Here is a 16,449-nt window from a genome sequence, read left to right on the forward strand (position 1 = left end):
AGTCTGAAAAAAGACTTGGATATGGTACCTACCTCATCTTTCTCTCAGAGAGAATACAATTAAAGGAAGGGAGTGCTAAAACTTTTTTTTCTTTTTTATTTATATACAGCAAAAACAACAAACGATATAAGTGCAACAATAACAGAATTGTTCAGATATGCAACCTCTTGCATCAGAAAAAAAAAAAACCCACAAACAAGGTGAAATGTAATTACTCTGCAAGAGTGACCTCAGTTTCACAGAAGTATTCATAATTGAAGAAAACACGAGTCTTAAGAGATTTAAAGTGCTAATCACAGTTGAGTCTTCCAGTACCTAGAGTCGTTCTTCTCTCACTTCTGTTTTCTAAGCAGTGGAGCTGCATTATTTGAGTAGAATTACTTTTGATTTATACAGCTAAAGAGAAAATGGAATCAGGACTTTAATGATTAGAAGAGAATTTACTCCAGTGGTAGGATACAAAAACATTTACCCTCACAGTAGAATGGAAGAATGTACAGTGCTAAAAAGACTAAAGCACCAGAAGACAACACTGTTCAGTGAAGCATTCAAAATACCAGCTTTTAGGAAAGGATTTTGACTAAAATAAACTTCAGAATCTACTGGCAATCCACACCCATTTTTGGTGAGAGCTACAATACCTCCGTGAAAGAATCAGAAAAGGGTATACTCCCTTATTCATTTATGTTCTGAATTTTTTACTCCCCCCACACAACAATGCCACACAGTCAGAAGGAAAGTCAGTGTGTATTTTCTTTAGCCTTTAAGAAATAAAAAAAAAAACCTGAAAAATTAACTCATACTCCAACCTTATATTTTGATAATTGCTTTTTCTAGTAACTAAATACATACGCCATGAAATTCTGAACTCCACTTCGAACTGTGGGATTTTTAATTAACTGTGGATACATGTTTGCAGCATGGTCATACATATGCCTGAAAGAAAAAAAGAAAGAAATGAAAGCTAAGTTACTCTTTTTCATCTTCCTTACCCCTTCCACACCACCCCATTTGTCACCAGACATTGGCAGAAAAACACCAGTCCACAAAGTCAGCTTTTTCTAGTTACAGAAATGACTTCATATATTGAATGCACGTCAAACAACAAAGTTGACACAAAGGGATTGTTGAAATTTCAATCAAAATAAAAGACCTTGCTAATGCCTTTTCAAACAGCTCTACAATGGAAAAAGAAGCAAGAATGAGATTGAACAATTTCATAGCAAAACCTTAGATTCAGGAAATGTTTGCAGACCAGAACCATCTTGGAAGTTCTGGCACATTAACATAAAGCACAACATTATTAGAGAGATGTTCCATTTGGAATCAAGAAAGTCAGAGTGATGAGCAGGATATTTTTGCTGATTTAGTAGTGGGAGAATTTCAGCCTGATATCTAGCAGAGTTTTCACTTACCATTAACCACGTTCAACCACATAACAAGCTACTCTATTTTAAGGTGTAAGTTGATCCTGGGCACTCCCAGATAGCAGCCTCATGCCAGCTCTAAATAAATGCAACTTTATCGAAAACAAAATTATTGTAATGTAGGTTTTTTGGGTTTTTTTGTTTGTTTTCTGAGGGGGGGAAGTGGGGTAAATGTTTTTTTTGTTGTTGTTTTTAAATTGAGTTCAGTTAGCTGTCTCATCCCTATTAACTTGGAGAAACAAAAGGCTGTGGTTCCTTATTCTTGTTACAGTTTGTTTAGTCACTGAAGTCATTTCCAGACAAAATTAACTGCCAAAAAGAATTCAAGAGTCCATGAGTTAAGTCACACTTCAAGTTTAGGTCAAGTGTAGTTGCCCCATTCATGCATCTGATTCACAGTTTCTTTGAATCTTCTCATTCAATTAATTTTTCTCCCATCAACATTTCTTCATGTTGTACAAACTGAACTAACACTCTTTCAGCCATTGAGACAAAAAAAAAAAAAAGTGTAGGGAGGAATACTTAGTCCTGAGTAGAAGTCAACAGGAAATTATTTTATTATTTCTGCTGAAGGCTGGAGTACTTGGAACTACATCAGTCATCAGTAGAATTATCTCCTAATAAGTTCTGAGAGAAAAAAGAACTAAGAAACAGGCACTGGCTTCAAGGAAAGCCCATGCCAGTACAGCAATATTCTCAGTACTAAAACTCATGAGGGCAACTCCCTCTGGAAGCTGTGCAGACAGGTACTCTTTTTCTCCAGTTTCTCTCAGAGCCTAATTAGAGGCCATAATTAGAGAATGCAGCCAGAGATGACTGAATGGTTTGTTGGTAATTAAAGATACTGATCTACTGACCTTCTTTTTGTCCCTTGCTCCATTCTCTACTCTTTTTGACTGCATGACCCTGCTGTTTCTGTCACTTCTGGTAGCCTTCTGATTACTTAGTCTAATCGATCTGCACACATTCAAGTAAAACACTAACCCGGCAAAAAAAAAAACAACAAACCAACCTTAATTGCTTTTCTAGCTCTTATGTGTCGATCTGCCTGAGGGTACAAAGGTTCTACAGAGGAATATGGATAGGCTGGATCAATGGGCTGATGCCAATGGGATGAAGTTCAACAAGACCAAGTGCTTGGTCCTGCACTTGGGTCACAACAACCTCATGCAGCACAACAGGCTTGAGGCAGAGTGGCTGAAAAGCAGCACCAAGGAGAAGGATCTGGGGGTGTTAGCTGACAACTGGCTCCACATGAGGCAGTGGTTCGCCCAGGTGGCCAAGGCCAAAGGCATCCTGGTTTGCATCAGAAATAGTGCAGCGAGCAGTACTAGGGAGGCAATCATCCCTATGTAGTAGGTTCTTGTGAGGCTACACCTCATGTACTGCATTTAGTTCTGGGCTTCTCACAACAAGAAAGACATTGAAGCCCTGGAGCATATCCAGAGAAGGCAACAAAGTTGTGAAGGGTCTGGAGCACAAGTCTGATGTGGAGAAGCTAAGGAATCTGGGATTCTCCAGTCTGAAGAAGAGGAGACTCAGGGGAGACCATGCTGCTCTCTATAACAACCTGAAAGGATGTTGTAACCAGATGGGGGTCTGCCTCTTCTCACAAGAACAACATGACAAGAGACGATGGCCTCAAGTTGCCCTGGGGAGATTCAGGTTAGATATTAGGAAACATTTCTCCTCTGAAAGAGTGGTGATGCAGTAGAACAGGCTGCCCACAGAAGGTGCTGGAGTCACCACCAGTGGAGGTTTCCAAGAAAAGGATATATGCAGCACTAAGTGGCGTGTTTTAGTAGGCATGGTGGTGATGAGTTGACAGCTGGATAGATAATTTTAGTGGCCTTTCCAGTCTTAATGGTTCTATGATTCTATTAATCAGTACAAAAGAGCTCAATGAGTGGTAGGTGCCAGTGAGTGGGGTTGGATATGTGGAAAGAGGAGTTGAGGTGAGAGAAGGAAGTACTCAGCAGCCTCATACCATCACGCTTCCTATGGAACTCCAGCTATAAGCATCAATATTAGCTCTACAGTTATCTGTTCTACCAGAATACATGCCCTGATTCCTACCCATCACTTGAAGTGAACGAGAAAGTTGAAGAGACAGACTAATATCCTGCATCCCTTAAGTCCCAGCAAATTTGGCAAATAAAAACCCCAAGCAATTTTAGTAAGGAAATCATAGCATAACATATGCCATACAAAGTCTGACCCTCAATGGCACTAGAAAAGGGAAGCAAATAGCAGGAGACTATCCATCTAGCAGATAGTCTTTCAGGGACAAAAGCCAGATAAAGAGGACAGAAACAACGAGGACACTACTCTGACCACTGACTGGGCCAGGATAGATGATCAGGCTTCTAGGCTCAACCATGTGCTGTAACTCCTTCATTCAGGGCTCTCAGAAGTAATGCAACACAAGGCAGATTTTACACCAGTGGTACTGTTAGGCTGTGATGATTGATACAGAGTGGGTTTGTTCAGAAGCAGAGGAGTGAAACCAGCTTCTTTAATGGGCCTCTTTCTTACACATAATAATAGGCCAGATGATTCCTGGGATAGTTTACTTATTTATTATTAATGCCCAAGGATTTTGAGACTCTTTTCCCCTTAGGTGCCCTGCGTTATGGTCTTTTGTGGGTTTTTCATTCCCTTCTCACAAAGTTTCTATGTGCAAGGCCTGCAAAGTTGTGTAAGAAAATTATCTTCTGAAGTAAATTGGATCATTACAATACGGTAAGGCTTTGCAACTGTATCTAAGCCAAAAACAAGGCAATTACAAAGCTGGGACAAGAATTCAAAGTCTAAAAACAGAGAAGCAGAGCTATGCTTCTTCAAATTAGAGAGGAAGATGACAGGACTCAGGTCAGCTGAGGTTATATCAGAAAAGAGTATAATTAATGTTGCTTCAAATTTAAATACTGCTCTTAGGCAGCTGGCATGTCTCAGTTGGAACTGAGTAATAGCATGTGCTGAATGCCACTGATCTGGATGTGCTCTGCTGTTGCTTGAGTAAAGTGAGCCTCAGTAACATTTCTGTTTGTAATGGGGGAAGAGAATTCATATCCAAGAAAACCACAGCAAAAAAATTTAGCTGGACAATTGACTGGATCTTACAGAGAGACCTGAGGCTAGGGATAAAAACAAATGTCTGGCTCTCCAGATACGAGAATTAGATTCATCCAGCCCTTAACTACTTTCAAAATGGATAGTTGCTATCTGAATCAGGTGCCTATTCTAGAAAGATGAAATCATGCTCATTGGTAGATGGGTCTAGCTTAGCTATTGCTTTTATACCACTGACCTACAAAACAAGAGTCAAGATGAATTTCTGCCCAGCAATTTGAGATCATTAAAAAAAAACCAAAAAACATCCTGGAACTGTATACCATTTTTATTACATTCTCCTTGGATTCCCAATAAGGACAAAACATACGCTTGAGGGAGATCTTGTCACTCTTAGGCATACATCATAAGGCATAGCCGAGTCTAGAAACCTTCCTTCACACTCTAAGTGTAATGAAAGAACTGGGCTAGCTGAGAATTCCTGAAGGTCTCCAAATTGCAGCCACTGTCAAACTGGAGCTGACAGCTTCTGCAGGAACCTGTACTTAAACCTGGATTAGGCTTGCAACGTATCCTTCCTATTAATTCAACACAGTGAGATCAGAGTGCTTCCTGGTAGGACTTCAGGGTTTCCACAAAGATGCACCTTGGGTCATTTCTGCTTTGTGGAGTCATTGCCATGAATGGATGTGTGACAGATGAGACCTTGGAGTTAGTTGTCCGGACTAAGGAAACAATATACCATAGGACACCTCAATTAGCAAACATACCTCACATACTCATCTTGGAGGGCTGTACCAGAGCCACCCACAGCAGTGGTGCCAGTACAGGCAAGTGACATAAGCCTCTTCACTCTGGTAGCTAAGTGGCTATTGATACAAATAAAGCCTTCAACACTGTCAAACACATTGTTATACTCTTCCTTACTGTAAGCAGGACAGAAAAGGCCTTTAAAAGGAAGGCTGAGCTGTGTGTAACTACTGAGGGCACAAATGTGTGCAAAAACAGAATTACAGTGTTTAGAGACTCGTTATCTTAAGAAAAGTAATGATTGTGCTAGAGAGCTTACCTAAAGCTGGCTGCCAGGCTGTCTGATGGAACAGGGTTATAGTCTGAGATGCTGTTTTCCTAGTTGCTCTGCAAAAGACTTGTATAACCACCCCAAGGAAAGAACATCTACCTGCATGACAGTTATGATTCCATTACTTTCCAGGTAAGATAAAGAAGAAGGAACGGAGTTGTGAGAGCAAGCTTTTAACACGTATCCAGTTTTGCATCTTGTCCTGCTGCCACACTTACCTGTTTTAAAGCATTTCAAGCTCCCCAGTTCAATTAAAAGACCAAACTTCAAACCCTACTTCTTCAGTCTCTCCCTTGGTGCAAACCCTCAAGCTCATTTCCTCAGACTCTAAGACTTTCAGTATAATTTACTTCTCTATAGTCATTGGTGGAGCTCATAGCTCTGCAGTAAAAATGGCTGGGGCTGGGAAACAGTGGTAGTAAGCATCTGGTTTGGAGAAAGCAAAGGCCTTGAGCAGAGTAACTTGTGAGCACCTTCACCTCCGTGAAGCTTCACTTAACATCTGTAGCCAGGAGGAAAGGGACACAGAACACCAGTCCTTCCCCTAACTTAAGAATAGACTGAGACATCAGATAAAGACTTTGCAGACACTGTTTCACACTCTATCCATGTTTGAAGGAATGGCCATATACTTAAGTCCGTTTTAAAGGACAGTCAGGAACACTTGCAGATCAACTGTGGATGCAGAATGGGACCAGGAAGAGGGTTGTTGCTCATTAAACATTACCTGCCATCCAATTAGGCTTAGCATGGATTGGGTTGTCTATGTAGTATGACAAAACGTAAGCATAACTTCTTAAAGATGAGTACACAAAGCCTTAGAGAAAAATCTGGAGAGTAATATTCTCATGTAATGCTCTGATTCACCCATATCCATACGCAGTTTATATAATCTAAGTAGTGCATAACTGTAACTTCTCATGTAAAATAATCTGACAGCATATAACCAAATCTCTCATGTACTTTATCCTCTTTTCTGCTTGGGTTAAATGCTGTGCACCTGGTCCTAGAGGACTCCTTTCTTCTTTCCCTCAGAAGTGTTTTCTTCATTGACAAACACTGTTTAATCCTTCATACTGTACAAATCTTGTTTAGAGACCTAGTTATCCCTCCATTAGAGGGACTCTACTAGACAAATTAACAAATGATATGATCAAAGAACAGTCCACAAAATCTTAACTGATCTTAAAATGTCTTACTACTCATTACATTAATATCTTATTCAGAAGTCATACCAGACAATTGTTCTTCAGAAAAAACTACCATGCTGACCTGTTAAATACAGCTAATGAATAATTGTTTTAGAGTTGTGGAACCAAGACTGCTGAAGCCAGCATCTGTCATAAGCATCTCCCAACTAATCCCCAGTCACACGTCAGAACTTGGGAATTTTTCTTTTACTGTGACTAAGTTCATAGAGGAAAAAAATAAAGCTTGCTTAACAGGTCATGTGCCATGTGCTTAATGATATAGTTATATCTCCAGCCATATCCCATCCACTCTGTCTTCCCACTTAATAAGGGAAAGAACTTCTCTTCTGAATTTAAAAAAGCAAACAAACAAGCAAACAAAAAAACCTAGACTGGATTTGCTGAATTTGTAACAAGCACAAAACACCAACTGTTTTCACAGATCTACGCTGTGGGAGAGATTCAGTCCCTCGTTCTCTCTCCATAGGGCTATCAGTGACCCTTCTAGACACACCAGTCTGCCTGTCAGTATAACAGCATTTTTCACTTTGTCCAAGAGAGACCAAACTCCCCACGTTATGATGTTTCAGCACCTTTTTCTCCAGTAGACTCCTTGACAGTGTTTGCTGAAAAACCTCCTTACAGAAGCTCTGCACTCTTTGTCTCTCCCTGCCTGACCACTGTCTCATCTGTTGGTCAGTCACATACTGGGGGAATAACTATTCTTTCTGCGACATCTTTTGTAATTATTTACAACATAGTGCTTACACATTTCATTATGCATATGCTATTCTGTGATTACAGTACTTAACCAGTAATACAGATGCAGTACTCATCGATCTCACTGACATGAGATCCTGTAGGATGAGGAGAAAATACAGAGCAGAAACCATAACTTGATACTGTGAAGATGCTAGATGTAACACCTGCTACTAATTAAAAAAACTGCATGCAACCACAAAAAATGTATGGTTATTTTAAATTCATGGGAATTACAGCAAAGGATAAAAATGAACAAAAAACTCACTAGCACAGAAATCCACTGGAAGTGTCATAAGTTGAACAGCTTCCTGAGGTACTTACGAAGCTGTGAGATAGCCTTCCAAAAATCCAGCTGCATACATGATATCTTCATTTCTTAAAGTCTGATGGCCATAGCCTGCTTTGATCTCCAGAACTCCCCAACCTGTTGTCTGTACACTGTTGTTGTAGAAGCCATAAGCATCTCCACTCCTGTCCAGTATATTCTTGACCTGAAGCGTTTTTTGAGCTTTATTCCAGTACAAAGTTGCATAGCGCATTTCTGTGGCCAAGAAGAAAGAAGGCAATGGAAACAAAAACACAAAGGAAATTAGTGATGCAACACATCTGAAAAACAAGTATTATAAGACCATCATTTTACTTCAACATTGCTGACTCTCACAGAACACTAGGAGGATCAGAGAACTAGTTGCAACACACCAACCCAGGTCTCCAGAGTCCCAAGCAGCTGCTGTTAAACCACAGAGAGGAATGGGTTTGTCTACCACCTTTTCAGAAGTCTCTCATAGTATTCATAGGTGGAGAAGGAGGGCATCAGGTTACTCCAGAGTTCTGCCAGGGATTTTGTTTGGGTAACATTAATTAATTTGAGTTTTAATCCTATACTGAACTGAAGAATGAAGAGCAAGGTAATGAGCTTTCAGAAAAACCTCTGATTGTTCATCCTTCCCTGAGATGGGACCTGGTTACATCAGAGTAATACAAGTGGAAAGAATTGAGGGGCAGAGGGACAGAGTGGGAAAATCAGAGTTTCTATAACTATTTTGAGGCATCAGCTCATAAAAACAACAGGGAAAACTGGTGATGTTTTTATTCTTCTGACCACTGCTCCCACTTGACAACAACAAATTGCAGTTTGGTTACTGTGCCTCACAACAATTCATTTTGTGCATCATGCCCACAACGCCTGCAAAACAGACAGAAGTAATTGCGGATAATTTTACACAAAATATATAATATGCATGATACTATACTGGAACCACTAAAAAAAGAAAAAAGAAAAAAAAAAGCAATATAGTGCCAGCACAATACCAAATGCTCTTCCAAAAGCTTTCAGTAAAGTGTTTGCGATTAAGTAGCTCGTCTGACTTCAAACTAAGTGCACCCATTTCACTCAGTACTCATCATTAGGAAAGGTATCTTTATGAAGAGCCATGAAGCAGCTGAACGAAAAGCAAAACGGGTTTCCGAGAACTAAATTCTTTCTCCAACTAATCACTTTCAGAAATAGCAGTGAATCAGCTTCTTTAAGACTTCTTTCACCTAATTTACTAGATTGTTGAATATTCAGAGTCATTCCCAGCATTTCAGCAAGAAGAGCAAAAGGTATTTCTTACTAAGAAATGTTGGAAGAGGACTTCTGGAAGTCACCTGGTCCAATACACTTGCTTAAGTAAGGTGACTCAGAGTTAGCTGCCCAGGCCCACATGCTTGCCTGAGTGACTCCAAGGAAGACACCGCTACCTCTCTGGGCAACCTGTGCCAATGGTTTGGCACTTGTAAAGAAGAGAAGTTCATCCTGGTGTTCAGAGGGAACCTTCAGAGTCTCAGCTTACGCTCACTGCCTCCTGTCCTGGCACTGTGCACCACTGAAAAGAGCCTGGTTCATCTTCTTTGCACCCTCAATTCAGATATTTACAGACATTAGTGAGTTCAGCCCTCTCCAGGCTGAACCATCTCAGCTCTCACAGCCTCTCCTCACAGGAGAAGAGCTCCAGTCCTTTCAGTAATCTTATGGCCCTTCACCGGACTCTCTGCAGTACATCCAGGTCTCTCTTGCACTGGGAGACCCAGATCTGGACACAGTACTCAAGGTACAGCCTCTCCAGTGCTAAGAAGAAGGGAAGGATCACATTCCTCAACCTGATGGCAATACTTACCACAAGTCCAGGACACTATTAGCTGACTTTGCACTTCCTTTTGTTGAAGCTCATGAGGTTCTTGTCAGATCTTTTCTACACCTTGCCGAGGTCCCTAAGGATGAAGAAAATCCCTCTGGTCTATCAGTCACCCTTTCTGGTTTTGTATCATCAGGAAACTTGCTGAGGGTAGTCTGTCCCATGATCCAGATCATTAATGAAGACACTGAACAGTACTGAACCTAGTACCTAGAAGCTGGTACTAGAACTGTGGTACATGGCCACTTACTGGCCTCCAGCTATAGATCTGTATCACTGGGTACGATGGCAGTCTTCATGATGTACCAGACACATTCCCCAGGCAAATGAGGGAGTGTTAGCCAGAATAGCATTTTAGTAGCAAAGAAAATTTTCCCCTCCTCCCATTCTATGAATAGGAGATTTAACATGACTTATTTAGAAATCACATCATTTCAGGAACTGGGCACACAATGTTTAAAAACATGCTTTTCATCTGCCAGGTACTGATGCTATTTAAAGGATTGAGACATGATGGACCTTGGATACCTCTTCAAGCAGCCATAATCTCAGTCTTCCATTTTCACCTTACCTCATGTATTACTAAAAGATAGTTAATCACTGCTTTAGTTTAAGGGTAAACACGAGATTCTCTCTGACTGAAGAATGTACAAAAAGAAGCACCAGCTAGTGGCAGCCAAAGAGCATTCATAAAACTAAAGTTCACAAAAGCACAGGGAATGGTTGGGTTAAGTAAGGCTGATCAGAGACAGACACACATACCCTAACATGGCAGGCTGCATTTCTTCATTTTACTCCCTGTCAGAGCACGAAGACTCAGAATTGGTTTCAAAAGTCAGAACGAACTTTTAAATTATCCTTGAGTTCACCCTGCCCTTAACTTCTCAACGAAGAAGTTTAACTGGAGACAACCAGGACTGGAAGAGGATAGAAGTGAAAGCATGAAGCTACAGGATGCAATAAAGTTTCAGAGGCCTTTAGGGGAACAGCACTGAGTAGTGTGCCATAGTAGTAGTTTTACAACAAATCTGGAAGACACCATTTCCCATTACCAATTTTTGGGGTTTTTTGACAGCTCAGAGTATCTGATGTCAGTTCATTCATTTTTACATCAGTTTCCATAATTCTAACAGGCCTGGTCTAATGTGTCAAAATACTCTCAGATTAAAATGTTATGCCTATTTCAAGGAACAGATATTTAAACATAATCATACAGAAATTGTTATAATTTATAAGACAAGGTTTTATGTTGCTGAAGATGGATCTAAAATTGCGGATTATAGATTTGTGTTCACTTACAGATTTGTGTTCACTTAAAACAAGCTTATACTGCCATGTAATTGAAGCATTTCCTATCACCCACTGTCACAATTGTAATTTATTCATCTAAATAAGTAGTACTACATTTAGCAAGAAAAACAGCCAGAACTGAAACATATCAACAGAATACAGGTATTTAAGAACACACTACAGAATGCCAAACAATCCCTTATGTATTCTGTAACAACACAAACCTCTCCCTACTGTAAGGCTGGCATTTTTATTTTGGGAGGGTGATGCAGAGTCCTTAATATATCTTATCCCAGCAGTTGTGTTGGTAACGCCTTACATATGAATCAAGTGCAAGACCTTCATGAATCTAGAAAACATCCTTTTATTATGGAAGTCGCTGTATAGGAAAGAACACTTACTAATGTCAACTTACTGCCTTCTGGCAGTAAGAAGAGCAGAAATGACTGTTACAACTTATGGCAACTTCATATCCATACTGCTTAGTAGGGTTAACCCAAGATAAAAGCAGAAGCAGATACCATTTACTGCAACAAATGACTCAGTGTCCCTAGGAAAAGGTCAGGTCAGCAGAGCCAGAACTGTCAGAGTAGCATCAGCAACATGCAGCTCTACCACAGCTTGCCAGTGCTGTGCAAGACGGCGGACAGAGTGAAGAGCTGCAATGATAGAACAAGTATGTAAATAAGTAAATGCTCCTTCTCCTATCTGCAGGCAGCAGGGACTGGGAAGAACCTTTCCTGAAGCTGCCTGTTCTTATAGACATATTGATGTTTTTGCCAAATAAAGATCCAGAAATAGGACTACAGTTGGCAGAGAACTGGAATTTCTTCACCACGTGTGAAGTATCTGCCTTTTGCCAAGATTATACTCTGGAAAATGGAAAACAAAGATACTTCAGCTGTGGCTAGGAAGTGATAGTACCTAGCAGTAACGTGTAGTGAAAGAAAAGGACAAAAAAGAACAATCCAGCAAGATGGCCCAAACATCTAACAGGCACTATTTAATAACTATCTCTTCTATTTATTAAAGAAGTTAAAACTACAGACTGACATACCTTAAGAACAGCAATAGAATTCTTGAAGAAAATCCAACAGATGCTTTTTCCTGTGCTTTTGTTTTTAAAACATACATACATCTGGACACCCTACTAGACTTCTGACTTGAGAAATTAACAGAATTCGCTCTTCCCTGCAAGTGGAACAGCTACAAGGTTTGAGGGTCAGAGTTAACATTCATATTTGTCCTTAGTTTAAGCAACAAGCACACCCACAAGCAACTTAAGGACCACTGTGGATATTTTTAACCATTTCATGCATTTCAGGTCACATCTAACTAAAGTCAGAGGGAACAACTGCAAGCACGTCCCAACAATAGGAAAACACTGAATTCCTCAGCTATTGATTTTTTTATCTCCATTTTACATTCTTTTTTTTTTATTTCTGGCTTTTGAAAGGTGAAGATTCATTTATTTAATTAATTATTTTTGGTGGAGGTCTTACGATATACTTATTAGATTCCACCTGTACACTTTCCCTTTCCTGTTTTACTGAAAACCATTTGCACAGCATTGAGCCATTAAAATAAAGCAGAGTTTCACATCTCCCCTTTTTAGTACAGCCTCTCCTACAACTAATTTTCAGTAAGTTGATCATTCCATGTATCAGGTCAACCATATTAAAAAGCATCTGATATTTCAGTTTGATTTTGTAATTTGATAAAACTTGCCCTATTTTCCCAACAAAATCTTAGAACCAGCCTTCCAACTGCTTAGAAAGGTTATATACCTGTGAAGTACAAGAGAGATTTCATACCACAATTACAACCAGAATTCATTACAAAGCAAACATTAAGTACTTCAGGATTTCTTTAGAGATTAGCTTAAACCACACAGGAACTTAACATGAAAGCCAGTAATTTTCAGTTAAAGAACTAAATGCATTCTTGTTCATCTTGAATATGTTATTTGTGCTTTCTATTCTATCAGCTTTAATTAATCCTATTTCCTCACATACTATAAGTAATTTCTCAAACTGCCTCCAACAAGCCTATCGTATTTGAAGCCTAATCCCCTGATTTCTGCTTAATGGAGAGAGAGAGGGGCAATACTGAAATTTGTGAACTGTGATTTAGCAGTTCCAATTTTGTATGGTTTTCATGTTCACAAGGATGCTTGTGAATGTGATACTTGCCAAAACAACTGTAGGTCCCCAGCATGCATCATCCACAGAGTAAACAAAAGCAGTTGTTTCACAAGTAGCTTCATTAATCTAAGTCCCTAATTGCCAGTGATTTTTTACCAGACAATAGTCTCCAGAAACGTTTTCCAAGTTGCACAATGAAGAACCCTCAAAGAGTTCAAAATACTAATGAACAAAGCAAAAACAAACCAGAAAATTCACAATGTTGAAAGCTAAGTTTGCACTGCTGAATAGCCCAAAGGCACTTATATATGCTACTTAATAGTCTCCTATTTGTCTACTTAAATTATGATGTGAGGAATCAGTCAGGTATTAGCTTGAACTACTTTATACCCTAAACTTCCTTTCACTTCCTTCTGCACGCTCCATGGTTAATTCTTCCTTCAGTCCTAGTACAGTACTAAAAGTTTTTGCCAATTCATAGAATCATTGGACAGCTTAGGTCAGAAGAGAACTTAAAGCCCACCCAGTCCCACCCTGTGCCATGGGCAGGGCTGCCATCCAGCAGCTCAGGCTGCCCAGGGCCCCATCCAACCTGGTCTTGGACCTCCAGGGATGGGGCACTTCACAGCTCTCTGGGCAGCTGTGCCAGCACCTCACCCCCCTCTGAGTAAAGAATTTCCTCCTCTTCCTTCTTACTGCTTAAAAGTGTTCTCCCTTGTCCTTTCACTATCTGCCCATGTAAAAAGTCAGTCCCCCTCCTGTTTAAAAGGTCCTCTAAGTACTGGGAGGTCGCAATGAAGCCTCCCCGCAGCCTTCCCTTTTCCAGGCTGAACAAGCCCAGCTCCTTCAGCCTCTCTTCATAGGAGAGGTGCTCAGCCCTCTGAGCATATCTGTGACCTCCCCTGGACCCACTCCAACATCTTTCCTGTGCTGAGGCCCCAGACCTGGATGCAGTACTCCGGATGGGGCCTTACAAAGAGAGCAGAAAGAGAACAATCCCATCCCTCTCCCTTCTGGCCACCCCTCCTCTGATGCAGCCCAGGATACTGTTGGCCTTCAAGGCTGCAAGCACACACTGTGGGCTCACACACAACTTTTCAGCCATCAGGACCCCCAGTTCCTTCTCTGCATGAGTTCTCCCAGTCTGTACGTGTATCTGGGATCACCCCAGCCCAAATGCAACACACTGTGCTTGGCCCTGTTGATCCTCATTAGGTTCAACGTTAAGTTCAAGCAAGGTTTGAAAAGCGGGCCTCAAGATGAGATAGGACCATCCACGAATTGAGATGCTTGTAACAACGTAGGCACGTTAAAACAATTGTTGCCTGAATTTTCCCTCGCAATTAATAAGCGAGCCAGGAACTTCCTAGAAGACTTCACAGAACCATAGAATGGCTCAGGTCGAAACAGAGCTCAAAGCCCACCCCCGTGCCGTGGGCAGGGCTGCCACCCAGCAGCTCAGGCTGCCCAAGGCCCCATCCAACCTGGCCTTGGACCTCCAGGGATGGGGCAGCACAGCTTCTGCGGGCAGCTGTGCCAGCGCCTCACCGCGCTCTGCCAAAAGCATTCACCCCTTTCAGCGCACCCCCCCCGGCGTCACGGGCGCCCCTTAACCCGGCACGAGGCGCAGCGCCCGCTCGGTAGCTGGGCCGGGACAGCTCCGTCGGCCGCCGGGCAGCTCCGCAGTACCCCGCCCGCCCCGACACGAAGGCTCCGGTGAGAGACCCCGCCGACGCCCCGGGAGAGCCGCTCGCCTCACCTGCTCGACCCCCCGCCACCGCCCACACGAGAACGAGCCCCCAGCAGCAGCACAGCGGGCTGCCGCCGCCGAGCCGGGCCATGCTGCTCGCTCCCCCGCGGCTCCTCTGGGCACCAGGAGGCGGCAGGACTTTAAGAAGTTCCCTCTCTCAGGGCAGGTCTCGCCGCTGCTCCCGCCTCCTCCGGCGCCCGCCCCGGCGCCCCCTTGCTGGGGGTGGCCCCACCGGGACAAGGGATGTCCCCGGACTCGCCACCCTCTCCTCAAGCGAGGAGCGGGGATTGCTCGTCACCCCGCTTTGCCCGCCCCAAGACTCCTCGTGGTGGTCGCGGGGCCGTTGCGCACCCCTCGTCCAGCCGCCGCGATGGCGCGGCCCCTAAGCTGCCGTCTAGGGCCGGCTGTCCCGCAGCCCGCTGGAAGGGATGGTGGAACGTGTCGGGCTGTAGACCTGGATTTGTTTTAGGGCACAAGTGTTTCAGAACCCCCAGAGCCGAGCCTAGAGCTCGCAGTTTCTCTCTGCGCTGACCAGCCCACTGTGGTGGGGCTGCCCCAGGCTTGACCCTACTCGCCCCCAAGGCTGACTGGTCTCCACGGTTTGCCTTGGAAGATTCTGGTAAAGCAATAGAAGTGACATCGTGTCTTGTCAAACCACGTTTTACAAAGATGAAAGGCATCTTTCAGCCCTGTTAAGGCAAGCCACTGCACATTTCCCTGCAGGAAAAGAACAAGAGGAAGTACTTTCCTTAGGGTTTACAGCTCTGGCCATTCCCTGTGCGTACCCCATCCCTGGAGGTCCAAGGCCAGCTTGGATGGGGGCCCTGAGCAGCCTGAGCTGCTGGGTGGCAGCCCTGCCCATGGCACAGGGTGGGACTAGATGGGCATTGAGGTCTCTTCCAAATCAACCATTCTATGGTTTGGTGACAGATTTCTGATAGCAGAAGGCTCTTGAATCCAACATTTAATAACAAAATGCAATGATAAGCGATTGAATCTAAGACAGATTAAAACCAGAAAGCAGGTGAAAAGTTTTAAAAAGAGTAGTTGTGATGTATGGGTGACAGAAATGTACCGGAACAGAACCACGCAGAAAACAAACATGCCAGATAGCTCCATCATTTAATTGTTAAAATTGCTATTTATTTTCAGAGAAGGTGACATGACATTTATGATCTGAAGACGGCAGAAAAGAGAAAGGCAACTGAAAACTAAACACTGTCTAAATGAACTATCCCAGTGTCAGCAGATATTTGTTGAATAATTCGTATTGCAGGAGCATCACAGATGGAACCCCTATAGCTGCTCTTTAAAAACATTCTTAAGTCACTTCAAAGAGAACAACTCCACTTTAGGAAGTATGAGTGGACTTCTTCATGCTAGAGAAGACCAACACTTGTCATTGCAGTATAGCTGCAATTGCTGAGCGTGTCAGATACAGCAACCAGAATAGACCCGTGGTGCCAAGTATCGCCTCACCAAGGAATGTAGACATAGAGATGAAGCTTCTTGATAGGCATCCTGGGCCAGGAAATAACAGGCATACTGGTTTTATG

General features: G+C 42.4%; 1 protein-coding gene across 1 annotated transcript in view; it reads right to left on the reverse strand.

The window, feature by feature from the left end:
- The window catches only part of PLBD1 (phospholipase B domain containing 1), a 35,367-nt gene extending 20,282 nt beyond the window's left edge, over positions 1-15,085 (reverse strand). The window contains exons 1-3 of the mRNA XM_065742819.1: positions 14,903-15,085; positions 7,854-8,073; positions 853-936 (exon numbers count right to left, since the gene is read on the reverse strand). Of these exons, the coding sequence (XP_065598891.1) occupies positions 853-936; positions 7,854-8,073; positions 14,903-14,984 (386 nt within the window). The 5' untranslated portion in view covers positions 14,985-15,085. The remainder of the gene's footprint in view (positions 1-852; positions 937-7,853; positions 8,074-14,902) is intronic.
- Positions 15,086-16,449: the final 1,364 nt, after the last annotated feature.

Source organism: Cyrtonyx montezumae, unplaced genomic scaffold (assembly GCF_038088225.1).
Source record: "Cyrtonyx montezumae isolate F1298 unplaced genomic scaffold, pur_monq_1.0 scaffold_3, whole genome shotgun sequence".
Lineage (NCBI taxonomy): Eukaryota > Metazoa > Chordata > Aves > Galliformes > Odontophoridae > Cyrtonyx > Cyrtonyx montezumae.